The sequence below is a fragment of the Mus musculus genome, chromosome 4, assembly GCF_000001635.26.
Source record: "Mus musculus strain C57BL/6J chromosome 4, GRCm38.p6 C57BL/6J".
Taxonomy (NCBI): domain Eukaryota; kingdom Metazoa; phylum Chordata; class Mammalia; order Rodentia; family Muridae; genus Mus; species Mus musculus.
Genome location: NC_000070.6, coordinates 86,264,458 through 86,279,846, shown reverse-complemented (window position 1 = coordinate 86,279,846; position 15,389 = coordinate 86,264,458). Strand labels below are relative to the sequence as shown.

At 41.6% G+C, this 15,389-nt stretch overlaps 1 protein-coding gene across 11 annotated transcripts in view; it reads right to left on the bottom strand.

The window, feature by feature from the left end:
- Adamtsl1 (ADAMTS-like 1) overlaps positions 1–15,389 on the bottom strand; it is a 914,539-nt gene that overhangs the window by 148,544 nt on the left and 750,606 nt on the right. For 10 of the 11 annotated variants that reach the window (XM_006538374.2, XM_006538376.2, XM_006538377.2 and 7 more), the window contains one exon: positions 2,675–2,976. In XM_006538374.2, coding sequence (XP_006538437.1) covers positions 2,675–2,976 — 302 coding nt within the window. Of the gene's footprint in view, positions 1–2,674; positions 2,977–3,058; positions 3,339–15,389 lie in introns of those variants that run through there. The other variant, XM_006538381.3, reaches the window with a different exon arrangement.

Sequence of the window (15,389 nt, the reverse complement as noted above, 5' to 3'; positions counted from 1 at the left end):
ATATATATATGTCCCGTATAGTGAAGTGATTTGTTAGTGCATATAGGCATCATATGGAACACATAACACATGCATATTTTCACCACTTTGGAATTTTCAACTCTAACATTTTAGGTGTAAATATATTACCTTGGCACATTGTGCTCAGCTGTCGACAGTTAAAAACCTAAGACATTTTAGGAACTTTGTCTTCTCTTGAGTATAAATGAAGAACAATTTATGTCATACAAACTTTTCAGTTCCTATAGGTAGAGATCAGTTGTATATCAAAACATCTAATCCTTATTTTTCAGTTTCCTCTGAATATTCTTGAAATTAATATTTTCCACATATATCTTCAAAATTCAATTTTAAACTCCTGGTTGGTCAGTAGAAGAGTTAGATTCTTAAAGATAAAGATATCTGGATGTTTATATATCCTATTACTACATCTATTTTTCCACCTTCTCAAAAATTCCAGGCTTGATTTATAACTGAGAACCATACCGAGAAACCACAGTATACATGAATGCAATTCAGGTGACTATGGAGATAAAAGCACAACCATTGAAATTGTGAGTCATTCCTTATATTTGACAAAGTAATTGGGTATCGTGGTGCATGCTTGGGGAATATCAACACTCTTGAGGTTAGGGCTGAAGTTACACAAGTTCAAGGACAGCCTGGGTTAGAGAGTGATACCCTGCCTTAAAAACAAAGCACAAAATGAAAGAAGCAGTAGCAGCCACCAACTACATCCAGACTTTCCCCTGACCTCTTGGCTCCTATAGGAGCTCAGAGATCTGCAAAATTTATTTAACACATCTCCCTCATTAGGCATGAAAGAGAGGACACCCTCAAAGACAGGGAACCACACCAACTAAATACAGCACATTAGCTGAGTTCCAGGAAGCTCTCTCCTAGAGCCATTTGGAAGCATTTTGAGTTTTAAAACACCAGGGCTCTCCGTTAAAACACTCCAACAATTCCAGGGCTTGAAACTGGAAGATGTGCAAACAAACAAGAACCCTGAGGTCAGAACTATTAAATGTTTAAAAAGAGTGGCTAGAGACAAGCACATTCTTTGATAGTGGCAGTCATTCCCTCTCTACCCCATGTGAATGGACAATGCGAGCACATTTAGTCTTACATTCTCAACCAGAACAAAAGATGCTTTTAAAAGAGTTTCCCAAATGTCATGCTTTTGCAAACAGTTTGGGGAAACTATTCGACTATTCCCTCACCTCACCGCCCCCCACCCCCACATGGTTAAGTAAAATCTTTGCTGGGCACGTGGAACCTCAACACTAATATTTTAGTGGAGAATCCATCTGCACTCTGTCACCTGTCAAAACCTCTCTTGGGACTAATGTGTTCAATAGTTGCAATGCCAGTTTAATAATGTATTCACATTGGGGTGGCATAGAATTAATTGATTTTCCTAGCACATTCCTTTTCATAACACTCTAAGTAGAGGATCCCTGAAGGGGCTGGGCAGATGACTCAGTATAAGCATCTGTAAACAAGTTCAGATCAATAGCATGCACTAAAAGGCTGAGCTTGGCAATGTATGCCGGTGATCACAACACTGGGGTGCAGAGACAGTGGATCCCAGGGACCTGCTGGTCAGCCAGTCTAGGTGAAGCAGCCTGCTCCTGGTTTTGGGAGAGAAACTGTCTCGAACACACGGTGGAGAAGTAATTCAGGAAGACTCCTGACATCAGCGCCTGGTTTCTCTATACATGCCCACACAGATTAATGAAACCACACACGCTTCGAAGCCTCCCTTAAGAATCACCGAAGGGATTAATTAGCTCGCTTTTAATCTTCCTTCAACATATACATCAAAATCATTCACTACTCCATAAATATATGCAGTTATTGGCCATCATTAATACATTAATGTCAACATTACTGAAGTTATTTCTAAAGCATCATGGAATACACCCAAGGGAATGAGGTGAAAATATATGTAAACATTTGCCACTAAATAATCCTCACAGCGAGAGAGCTTCAGGGATCCTGTATGAGCCTAGACAAGGTCTAGTATGATAGAAAGACTGAATGAGGACAGAAAACAGAAGTCTTGGCTGGGGCCCAGTGCTGTCATTACTAGCTGTGAGAGATAGAAAGAGTCCCCCTGCTTCTCTGAATCCTGATTTTCCTCTTACAGAATGAACAGGTCTGCCTTTGTGCGCTTCTCTCTCTCTCTCTCTCTCTCTCTCTCTCTCTCTCTCTCTCTCTCTCTTTCTCTCTCTCTCTCTGTCTCTCTCTCTCCTGTTATGCATGGTGTTTGTTGGCTTTAAATACCCTTCCTACAGTTGGAAAACTGAGCTGAACAAATCTTAGGGACTCTATTGTGTTTTCGAGGACGGTAGAATGTGCTGCAGAGGGGTCTCCCTTCACCTCAAATGCACCGAGGAAAAATAAGGGGCAGACAAGTAAGACTGAGCGTTGAGAACAAGACATTGGAATGACAGCTGCAAGCCAAGGCATCAGTTGTGCTGGCCGCTCAGGACTGACTGTGAGTGCCTCTGGGACGAAAGAAATCCATCAGGGCTTCATTTGGGATGGTTGGATGTTTTACGTTTGGTATGGCTGCCTCTCCTTTCTTCACAGTTGCCTGATAGAGTTGTATGCAGGGACAGAAAAAGCAGGGGAGATGGCAGGCTCTGTTCTAGGTTCCCCTCCTTACCTCCTCCACATGACTCAGAGCACTTGGTGAAGCCCTCATATTCCCAGTCATACAGCTCGTCCAGGTCCTGCAGGCCACCCAAGAGTCCGTCTCCGTTATCCGGGTTAAATTCCGGAGTTTCCCCGTTGCACGGTCCCGCATAACAGGCACGTTGCGATGCTGGCTTAGGCCCTTCGCATTCATCCGCAGGCAGGTCAGCCACAGACTGAGAGAAAGGCAGGAGCACCTGGCATCTTATTATTCGCACCTGTGTCCCCACGCCACAGGTGACAGTACAGGCCGACCAAGCTTCTGGGATGAACCTGCAGTTGGTAAGCAAACAAGAGGACAGGATGAGAAGCCCCAGGCAGGAAGCCATGGGTGCTGTGAGGGACTGCATCGCACCTGATTCTGGGGCCCAGAGCTGTACCAGGATGTGCTTGCTCGGGATCCTCCACCCAGTCCTGGGCTGGCAGCTTCACTTTAGTTCATGAGCTCATTGGCCACTGATTCTGGAGTGCGCTTTTCAAGAGTGTCATGTGAACTCCCAGCTGTAAGACATTCCAGCCCCAGACCACCTGCTTGCCCACTGCTCTGCAGCCCTAGAGGCAGCGGGACATTGGTGGGCCTCCTCCTTGCGCTAAATCCCAGCGCTTGTGCCTCTCACAGGATGCTGGCTGGCTCTTCTTACACCAGACTAACACTGATACTAAAAAAACGAGAGCAAAAATAAGCCCTTGGAGATATTTGGGAAGAGTTTTCTCTTAGTTTGGAGGTCATATCTGTAACTTTTTCTTGCTTGTGCTCAGTATGTTTCCCAGTACTTATTTTTATGCATAAAGAGCAATTCTTTTTAAAGTTTCCAAGAATGGTGCTGTCTTTTCCCTCACACATTCTTTGAATCGGTCTGAACTCCGTGTCTTTTTATATCGCATAGAAAGCCACACTCAAATTGAAAGCCACAGGCATGTTACAGTAAACAAGAGGTTCTGCAGTCCTGCACGTTTGTTCCATGTCCTCCACCCCCCCCCAATCCCCCCCACCCCCCGGGAAAGGAGCTACACTAGTAAGAACTTGGGTATTTTTCTTCTTCTTCTCAACTTTCTCTAGAATGTATGAAAATATCCGAACTCCCAAAAAGCTTTTGCTCCTCATTAATCAACCGTGGCTGCAGCAACTTCAGTGGCCTTGAGAGGTCCTAGGGAAAATGCCCAGAGGGAACCATTAGCATTTTCTTAAAAGTTAGTATAATAATTTGGGGAAAGAACTTTGGGATAATTACCTCCCCCCCTGCCCCCCATGATCCTTCTGCTCTTTCATGGGGAGGCATAGTGAAGAGGCAGGAGAATCTGGCTTCTTAACCATCACTTTGGCAGAAAATGAAGAACTTGGTAAAAACTTATGGCATTAAATCTCAGCAAGCACAGATGGTTCACAGCTAGTTCAGGGAAACTGACAGTCTAGCAGCAAACCAATCCATTGATGACAGGACAAAGATGCTCTCTGGGTCTGAGGTCAGCCTCCTGTGGGGCAGACTTGGTCATTCTTGCCCTGGAAGTCAGTCCTGCCCAAAGCACACACAGTATTTGGAGGCACGATAAAAAGGCCCTACCCAAAGAGACTCACTCTAGTTATCTCGGAAGAGCCATCTTCTTGGAGAGTGCAAAGGTCACCAGAACACCAGAAGGGTAAAGATGGATGGATGGACACTTAGGATGACCCCCAAGAAAATTCCACCCTAATACCATACCCCCTTGTTTTTTTCTTTCTTTCTCATCTGATGTAGAGACACAGGGGCAAATAGTATTCCCAAAAGATTTCAATGTCTTCCTCCTTTAAATACTGCCACCTGCTCTTTTAAATACTTTTAAATACTGCCATGAGCTCTTTTGAAATATAAAAGTGAAATCTAGTTTTAAAATCACTTTAATTCTCTCATTGCACATTCACATACACCTGCCTGGATCCTGGAATAATAATCATGATAAAGACACAGCCCCGGATTTTACAACCATGGTCTTAGCATATTGGGAAATGCATCTTAAGTCACTTTGCATAGAAGAAAGCAATTGATGACCTGACAACAGAGTAAAGAGTAATGTTTCCTTAGAAACTGCAGTACCTTATTTTGTTCTAGAGTAAGAGAGATGGCAAGAACTCAAACTGTGCCCTATAGACCATACAGAAAGAATTATTCTTGTGCTACCGACAATAGACTTCTTCTGTGACTATTATGTGGGATAGAATCAGCAAGCTTTTTCTGTAAAGAGCTAAGTTAGAAAATCATTTAGATTTTGCATGCTTTGCAGGCTCTGCTGCAGCTACTCAAGTCTGCCATCATTGGAAGAAATGAGTAGGTGGATGAGTGGGGCTATGTTCCAACCAAACTTTAGTTGCAGAAACTGGGTAAGGGTAGAGTGTGTGTGTGGGGGGGCGGGGGGGCAGGATGCTTATGAAAGCATCTGGAATCTGGCCTGTGGGCTATTTTCAATCCCTGTTATAAGAACAGAATATTTGCTAGAAAGGCCAAACACTCTGAGATTCAGACAGTTTCCAAATACTCGGGCTCTCTCTCTCTCTCTCTCTCTCTCTCTCTCTCTCTCTCTCTCTCTCTCTGTATTATACAAATAAACTACACACACACACACACACACACACACACACACACACACACGTGTCCTCAGTTCTCTTAGCCTATAAGGTGAATGACTTTTCATTTAGTCTGTTTGCAGAATCTGACTAATATTATACCCAAAGATACAAAAGCCCAGGGAACCTGTAGTAGCAAGAGTTGCTTTTTTTTTTAAAGTAGGGGTTCTAAATGGTAAAGAATATGTAAATATGCACACACACACACACACACACACACACACACACACATATATATATGTGAGAGAACTTTTGACTAAATGGATGGTAGAATTAATAGCAATAAAATACCCCCTGCCTCATAAAAAAAAGGCAAATAGACATTTACTTTACTCTAACGGAGGGTTTTATTAAGTGCAAAACAGCTTTGCTGGCATGGCTCCCAACCTGCTATCTTTGGAACATCATCAGGTTCAGACCAATTCAAAACAATTTGATTTTGAAATGGTGCTGTCTCTTGGCAGTCATTTTAATTTCTCTACTGCACACACTGTATGATACAACACATTCTCCTCTTGTTGAAGTCCAGAGATTATATTTCAAAGAAAACTATCTGATGGTACAAATGGCTCCATGAACGACTGCTCTTCTCAAGCCCCTCTCCCCAGCCCTATGTCTTCTAACACTGCATTTACTGTCTTGAGTTCTGTGGCCACAAGTGGGAGGAAGCAAGGTCATGGAGGGGGCAGCAAGTGAGGAGGTTTAAATGGAATGTTTTAAAGTCTCATCCCGAATATCCCTTGTGGAGCTAGAATCTTTACGGTATGTCGCTATATTAATAGTTCCCTGTTCCAACTGAGTTTTGAGTTGGGCGTTTCAAGAGTTCCTTGTGGTAATGTAGCACTGCTGGATGAAGGAGGAGAGTGGCTGCCCCACCAAAGGGTTCAAAAGACAGGCGTGAACTTCAGAAGTGGTGATATGATTGCCCCATTTAGATTTTTTTTGTTTCTAAGAAAACACACACACATGGACACACATGCAAGCAGGCACGCACTAACACACACAAACACCACCTCACACACACACACAGCCAACACTTGAATGAAGTGGGCTTTGGTCTGGCCTTTTATTGCAAGCTTAACTGTTCTAACTAACAAAGAGCTTCTGATTTAGGCTTATTACCAGAGTCTTTTTTATGGCACAGAAAGCAGTGACAATCACAGTCACTTATAATATCCCTAAGTGGTTTAGTTTATTACCAACTATTATGAAGTTAGGGGGTATGACTTAAAGTAGTAATAAACAACCACTTTATTAATAAACTGCTAAACAAAAATAATATGTTCTTGATTGATCATATATATATATATATATATATATATATATATATATATATATATATATATATATATATATATATATATTTCTCACTATAGACACCGGCCAAAATGAGGCTGGAGTTTATGGATATGGTCTGTAACTTACCTCTTTAACTTTCCCCTTTCTTTACTCATATTGCTCTCTCTCTCTCTCTCTCTCTCTCTCTCTCCCTCTCTCTTTCTTGCTCACTCTCTCACTCTTGCTCTCTTCTCTATCCTGTGTCCCCATCCCTCCCACTCTTTCCCTTCCCCTCCCTGTCCCAGTTTTTCCCACCTCTGTGTTTCTCTCACCACCAGTCTCCTATACACTTATTTCAAAACTCTCTGTCACTGGGGCCAGCAAAAGGCTTAGAGTGCTTGCTGAGGGAGCCTGGTCCAGCCTGAGGACATGAGTTTGATTCCCAGAATTCATGGTGCAAGGAGGGAACCAGCTCTCAAAACCGTCTTCTGACCTATACATGCGTGCGGATGCCTGCACACATGCACACACACATACACAGACAAACAGACACACGCACATGTGCACACATGCATGCACATACAGACACAGAGTAGTAAAAATAAAAATTCATCAAGATTAGTCAATGTCAGAATAACTTTATAGATGTGCCATTTTAAAAGAAGATGTATTTCTATGTATGAGTGTTTGCCTACAAATATGTTTATACCTGGTACTTGCAAAGGCATTAGATTCCTGGAACTGAAGTTGTTGTAAACTGAATCGAATCCTCTGAAAGAGCACCTCTCCAGCCTGCAGGAAGGCTACTTCTGTGCTGTTGTTAGTCTCAAACCCTGGTTTCAAAATTCCTATTGGAAGTTTCAGGGAATCACATTACAAGTATCTAATTTTGGTAGTTTTCAGTTTAGTTCATTTCCCAGCTATGAGTCTATAGGGGCTGTGGCTTCCTCTTTTTCTGGTATGCATTTATGTATGGAATTCGTGGCATGGAGGCACAGTGAGAAGAGAGGCGGAGGGGGGGGAATAAAAAATATGCTTGAAAATGGACAACAGAGGAAAAGGAACACCCCGCCAACTGCGTCTGTCCCTCCTAACTGTTTTAGCCTCTTGCTGACTCAGTTATTGTACCATTCTATCAGTTCCAGAAAACTGATAATGCAAATGATTTTCCTTAAAGAAAAAAAGGGCAGGACAATTATCTTGTGGAAGGCAGTGCTTCACTGTCCTATGTAGTTGCTAATTTTGCATCTATTTGCAAATTCCTTTTATTCATATTTACTTAAATATGCATGGCTCGTCTAAATTCCTTCAAAATGGCTATAGCATGTAACTGGGTCCCTCATTAATTGAGTTCCTTTATTAATGAGCTACAGTAGTCTCAGTCAGGGACTCATTTTTCCATGGTTTCAATTAGCCATGATCAACCATGGTCCAAAAATATTAGGTGAAAAGCTAGAGAAATAGTTCACAGTTTTAACTACTTTTTAAAAATGTATGCAACTATAGCTACTTTACTTTTTTATTGGTATTGTTAATCTCTTTGTGCATAATTTACAAAGTAAACCTTATCATAGGCATACACAAATAGCAGTATACAGCATCTATAGAATTCAATACTATTTGTAGTTATGGTCATGTTCAGGAGTTCTGGGGTATATTTGTGAACAGGGGAAGTACAATAAATGCAAATTTTGACAAATGTCCACTTTATATTTGCACCCAAACCATGAGATTTAAAAAAAAAACTTTTAAAAAAGAACATCAATACATTTTACTTGTTTGTTTGTTTATTTAATGTGAATAAGCACATTTGTTTCAATGTATGCATGCGCATTGTGTGTATTTCTAGTGTCTGTGGAGGCCAGAAGAGGGTGTCAGATTCCATGGAACTGAAATTACAGGTGGTTGTAAGCTGCCACATAGGTGCTTAGGTGGTACCCAAATTTGGCTCCTTTTCAAGATCAGTGAGTATTTTTTACCTTCTGAGCCACCTCTCCAGTCCAAAACTATTATTAAGTCCAATAGTAAGAGTAGATGTATCTAGAAAACACTTTCAGAAAAATAAAATATAGGAACGTCTACCCCGAATTAACCAGGAAGGCCTCTGAGAAGGACATCACTGGGGCAAAGGTCACAGGCTTGATCCCTAGTGAGGTACCCAGCTTCATCTGACGCGTAACCAAGCTTCCTTCCTTCTTATTCTATTTATGTTTGAAAAGTTGGTTCTTTTGCTTCTGAATAATCCTTGAAAAAGTAACAGAGTAAAAGCTTTTGGGCCAGAACAGTTGCTTAAATGTATGCTGGGTATTTGTGCATCTGAAGAAAAATGTCGATCCATGCATGAGGAAAAGAGCTGAGTGAAAAAGGAGACTAGGGAGGAGCATCCTCCTCTGTGGTCCTTCCTGTCTTCTCCAATTCCACCTCTACATGACATCAGGAAGATGCACATAAAACTCCTTAATGTCTCTAAATGAAATTGAAGGGGGGAGGTAAAAGCTTCACAAGACAAGCAGATAGATACAGCAAAGCAAAGACCCCTCTTCAATGGAACCATCGTAGAATGTTAAACATGATCACCAAGGTATATTTTTGGCATCTTTGTCAAAATTAGAGCAGTCAAAGCTACATGCCTGCTGAGAAGAGTTGCAGTGGGAAGGGTGGGGTGACATCAGGTAAGACAACGTGAGAAGGATTAAAATTTATTATATATTTATATGAAACTGTCAAAGGATAAAAAAAATCAATTTTACAAGTTTAAACAGGATTACTGAAAAGAATTAAAGTTTGTGGACAATATGTACCCAAGATACTATTCTATATTTCCTCAGAGCCTAAGTCAAGTCAAATAAATGAGTCTCTAGCTAAGGACTCTAGGGCTGAGTGCAGAATCATGACAGGGTTATCCAGCTAGACTGTCAGTTCACAGTCTCTGGAGCTGCATATTAGTGCTGCAGCTCATATTGAGGTCTCCAGGGAAACGGTTTCCTAGGGCACTCCTCTACAGAGCCTCTGTCAGTACCACATCCCAGTATCTTCTCTAAACCCTTAAGCATCATGCCTCCCAGCAAGTGAGCATCATGAGCACTACAGTGCATCTCAGTAGCAAAACTGAGAACAGAACGATGGATCTTAGAATCTAAACAAATGAAAATTTGGTAGAGCCATCAATGCAAGGATTTGAAAAGACAAGGGAAGAAAATCCTTGGCTACCTGTGTCACGTGCTGTTAACGCATACTAATGTGTCCCGTTCCCAAACACACAGGCAACATGGGAGGGTTTTCTTTTAGAGGCCAGCTGTTGTGGATAGCCCTGAGGCTAATTGTATTTGATGTTTAATTCTGTTCTCCTGTGAGGAGATTTGAACAAGGAATGAGTCAGCACTCAAGTGATTTCCTGTAAACCTGCTTCCCACCTTAATTTATAAATAAAGGCTGGAGCTGGTGGTTGGGCAGAAAAAGAGGGGAAGGTGGAGCTGAAGGTTTGGGGAGAAAAGGAGAAAGAGAGAGAGAGAGAGAGAGAGAGAGAGAGAGAGAGAGAGAGAGAGAGAGAGAGAGAGAGAGAGGAAAGGAGGAAGGGGGGAGGAGGGAAGGGGGAAGAGGGGAAGAGAGAGGACAACTGAGGAGGAGGAGGAAGAAGGAAAGTGGAGCAGAAGCACGTGGCCTGGAGAAACCTCGGGTTCTAAGGGCTCTCTTCTATGGGGAAGATGGTAGTGTAGTGGTAGATCTGCCCAATCTAGGCTCACAGCATGTATTCCTATTAATTGAGTTGTGTTTTCATTGCCCGGGCTTATTTGGGTTATCCTCAGTGCTTGAAGTGAAAGAGAAATTGGGTGTATTAAGGAGCCGGGAGGAAATTTCATAGGAGGAGCCACTGAGCTGGGAGCTGAGATACCCCTCTCCACCCGGGGCACTTTTGTTAGGGCATTTGTCAGGGACAGGTAAAGAAACTGAGATAGCTTCCTACTTAAAGCACTTTCTTAAACTAATGACACCAAGCTTGGTTTGCTTCTCTGGTTACCACCCTCTCAGTCATCTTTCCTAGATTCCTCTGTCCCCAAACCCTAAGGACTGCTGTGCCTCAGAGCTCAGATTTGTAGCTCCCTTTGTATTCTATTCACTAGCGACTCCTAATTTCAATCACCATCGACAGGAAACTTCTAAGTATTCAATCTTATAACCTTTTCTCTTAAAAGAACAAATATTAATTTATTTTAATTAAATAATTAATTTATTAATTAATGTACTATATAATACACTAATAAATAAATAGTTAAATAAATAATTGGTATTAATGTTATTTTTAAAAACAAACAAACATAGGGCTGGTGATGGGGCTCAGCAAGTAAGGTGCTTGCTGCTAAGGCTTATGACCTGAAAGCTTGTCATTTCGGCTTGGCTGTCCAATGAGCTCTTAGTTCCACTTGTCTCTGTCCTCTCTGATGGGATTATAGGCATACCTACCCTGTCACTTGGGGACTGGGGATTTGAACTCAAGTCCTCATGCTTGAAGAACAAGCGCTCTTATCCAATGAGCCATCTTCTCAGCTCCCCTCAAACAGAATACTTGATTTCCACCCTCAGCAACTTCTAATCTTCTTTATCACAACATATATTTCTACTAACTACTTGTTAAAAAAATTATCCATCAGTTAATCCTGACTCCTCAATTTCCTTCAATCTTTAATTCCAACTGACAGGCAGGTCCTACCCATTATGCCTTGAAACTCCTCCCACCCTCCCCCATTTTCCCTGTCAGCCAAGCATTAAATAATATTAGCCAACAGTTACACTTATTGCCATATGCATTTTATGTACATAATTCACCAAAATACTGAGAGATGGGGACTGTTGGATATATTGTAAAGTGTATCTTTTCACTGAAGCACTAGCATCATCCGGCATCTTGTCCAGGGGTGGTCTAACTCTGAGAGCTTATGCTCTAGAATGTCTTTGGATAGTTATTTGCTGACTCCATAGAGATAGAAATTTCCTTGTAAAGGGTTGGTGATGACACTGATTATGCAAGGTTTCCCTGTCCGTGTAAATGGTTAGGTCCAACTCTGTTTGGATTCATGAGCTCCCTGAATAATTCATGAATTAAAACTTTTGTTTGATAGACTCACATTGTGTTCACATGTGTATCATGATAGTCTTTAAAATTATATTTTCACAGTGTTTATTCATCCCACTATCTATATTGAACCACAGAGATCACAATGTTGGACTTACCAATGAGTCTGGACTGTCTGGCCAGTGAGCCCTCAGAATCCCATCTCTGTCTCTCTAATGTGTGGATTATAAATGTGTGCTACAGTGCTGAGCTTTTTACTGCAGGTTCAGGGGGAGGAATGATGCTTTTATGACAACCTCTTTGTTGACTGAGCTATTACCCTCCCCCTCTTTTCTTCCTCTCCTTCCTCTTTTCCTCTCTCTTTCCTTTTCTTTGCTTGAGGCAGGGTGACTTAGAACACACTATGTAGTCATAGTCAAGACTGGCTTCAAACTTGTGACACCTTTCCTGTCTCAGCCTCCCAAGTGCTGGGGTTATTATATGAGAGCGGGCATGCACAGCCCAGTGATTTATTTTATGATGGTCATCACCTATCTTTCATAACTACGGAGTTTGGTTTATATTGATGGGGTTTTGGGTATCCAAGCAGCTTGAGGCAAGTCTAACCTCTCTGCCAAATACCCTACTCTAAAACCTCATTGAAAAAGCTGCTTTATAGAAAAAAAAAAGGGGGGGGGTTGAGACAAATGCTGACTTCATAATTTATACATGACTTTTCGGTCAAACATTGCCTTATCTTACTGCCATCTATATACTCAATAGAGAATGCCTTCGAGCATTCTGGAACTCGTCCGAGGTTACAGGGACTCATGGAGCGCCTTTATCATTACTTAAAATTTACTTTGAAAACCTTAGCACATACAAAGCTTTTGTGGGGGAAAGTGATACATCATTAACTGCAGATAGCAGATAGGAACAAGGCCAGCTACTCTCCTCACAGACGACAGAGAAAGACATGACCCTGCTTAGGCCACCTTTCTGTGCTTTTCCGGTGTGCATGAAGGAGGCATGATTTGCAGGCCTGTTTTCTCTGTAGGATCATCTGCCTGTTTAAAAGACTGCATCCCAAAGGGACTAAAGACGCCTGTGGCTGACAGCTATCAGTGCATCTGTGGTTCTCAGCTTAACACCACAATGAAAATTTAAATCCACACCAATCTTTGATAAAAATCTAAAGCACTGTAAACTTAGAAGACTTTGAGTGAACCATTTCTTCTTCCAATGGAGTGAAATGAGTTTATCTTGCATTTCTGTAAAGCTTTCTTTCCTTTAATTCAACAAGCTTGGCAGAGCTTTCCCAATGAAAAGTTCAGTTCATTAAAAAAAAATGACCTTAATGGACTTAACATATATTGGTGGTGACAGGGTCCATACTTTATTTTGGCACACAAGAATCCTATTAATTTATCTTTGTCACTCTCTAGGGCTCAGCTGAGCAAGAGTTCAGAGTTTGCTTTCTGAGAGCAACTACGGTATAAGCAGTAGTGGTGGCGGTGGATCGGCTGATGAATACAGGGCTTCTTGGATTGCAATGAAGGCCTTTACTGACCACATAAAAATGACTCTGTCTGTGCTTTTGGCTTTATTATTGATTTTGCTGTCTCTGTGCATGCTGGGAGCAATCTGTGGGGATTGTGTGTATTAACTCAGGGTAGGAGGAGGCTGCTCTTCCACAGTAGCAGTTTCCAGACCCTCTTTACTTGACTTCACAATTTTCCACACATTTCCTTTTAATTAAAACAAAAGTAGCTATCTATTGTATGTTAGAACAGACTCTAGAGTAGGGTGGAAGTATGGTGCCCATGAGTTTTCAAAGAACTTCCGAAGTACAGAGGATGAGAGAGAGGCAGGAAGATGGGGTAACATGTAAACCATTAGCTGAATTTCAGGTTAAATCTTATGGTTCTTAAATGGCTGTAGAACAAGATGCATTTATAATGGGTGATTATAATAGATCTTAACTCCCTCAAAGATTCTCTAGGAAGACCAATGGCTTGAGGAAATATTTAGTTATGGCAACAGGTAATATGCCAATCTCCATAATCCCTACACTGCAGAGATCACAATGGTCAGTTTACAAATGAGAAAATAGAGGTTTGTATGGTTCAATGATTTGCTCAAGCCCATTGTTGCTGAGATCCCATACTTAGCTGTTGTGTACTGTTGCTCTGTGTAGAAGGATGGTTTTTAATCCTTGGTCCTAACAGGGCTACATCCATGTTAGGCCATATGAATACACAGCTCCAATCCTCAGCAACTCATACATGGCAGCTGGATGGATTTGAGAGAAAAGAGTGAGCTTAGGAAACCGTGAGGTTTTTCAGTCTGGTTTCTACACACAGGTTCGGCTCACTGAGGAACAAAGGGTGACAGAAATGTGTGGTCATATCTCTTTTTCTAAAGCAATAATTTTGATATTAATGGACAGATTCAAATAAATCTATCATAAGCTTCCAGCACTGGTTCATATGAACATGTCCCTTCAGCCCTCACCATGTACATATTAATCTATTCATTTCATATTATTTGTATACTAAGACATATGGACTTAATTACTTAATTATCTTGATATTTTGGATCAAAGGTATATAAAATTCTAACATAGGTAGTACAGAACTGGGGTTCTAATATCAATCATACTGCACATACCAAAGCATCAAATAACATTTCTTTTTTATTTATGATTTTTTTATTTGTTTATGTATGAGGGTTTTTTTTTGTCTTGCTTTGATTTGTTTTGTTTTGTTTTTTCAAGACAGGGTTTCTCTGTATAGCCTTGGCTGTCCTGGAACTCACTCTGTAGACCAGGCTGGCCTCGAACTCAGAAATCCGCCTGCCTCTGCCTCCCGAGTGCTGGGATTAAAGGTGTGCGCCACCATGCCCAGCATGTATGAGGGTTTTGTTTGCAGGTATGTATGTGTACCACATATGTGCCTGGTGGGCCATGAAGGTCAGAAAAGAGGATCAGATCCTCTGGGTCTGGAGTTAGACAGTTGTAAGATGCCTTGTGGGTTCTGGGAATCAAATCTAAGTCCTCTAGAAGAGGAACAAGTGCTCTCAATTGCTGAGCCCACAGTGAAGTTTCTTAAATCATGGAGAACTCATTATTGAATCCATGGATACTCAGCCAATACTCAAACTTGAGTCATAATTCTATTGCTTCTGATACGATAATAGTCAGAGGCTTCTTCCTTTTAAAACATTTATCGTTATTTCTTACATTATGGTGTTTTGTCTGCATGAACATCTGTGCACGACATGTGTGCCTGGTGCCTGTTGAAGTCAAAAGAGGGCACCCAATTCCCTGGAACTGGAGTTACAGACAATTGTGAGCTGCCATGTGGGAGGTTGGAATTAAACTCAGGTCCTCTGGAAGAGCAGCCAGGGCTCTTAGCCACTGAGCCATCTCTCCAGTTCCAACCCCAAGGCTTCTTGAGAGTAAAACACTGTTAGGTAACTTTAGAAATATCTGCATCTCCCAGGAAGTCACTGTGCTGAGCAGGTGGCTCATGGGTCAGTTTAGCTCCTGCTATTGGAGGCATGAATAGTGAGCAGGTGCTGTATGCTCTTCCAAAGTTATCTATCAGGAAACATGTTATTAGACAGAGAATGTGCATCAGTGGTCTGCTCCTCCAGGAAATATGCAGGGTAGGGATAGTTTTGATAGATGAACATGAGGCCAGAAAGGAAGGAGCTGATGAGAGAGGTTAAGATATGGGAGCATAATGATGTCTGCTC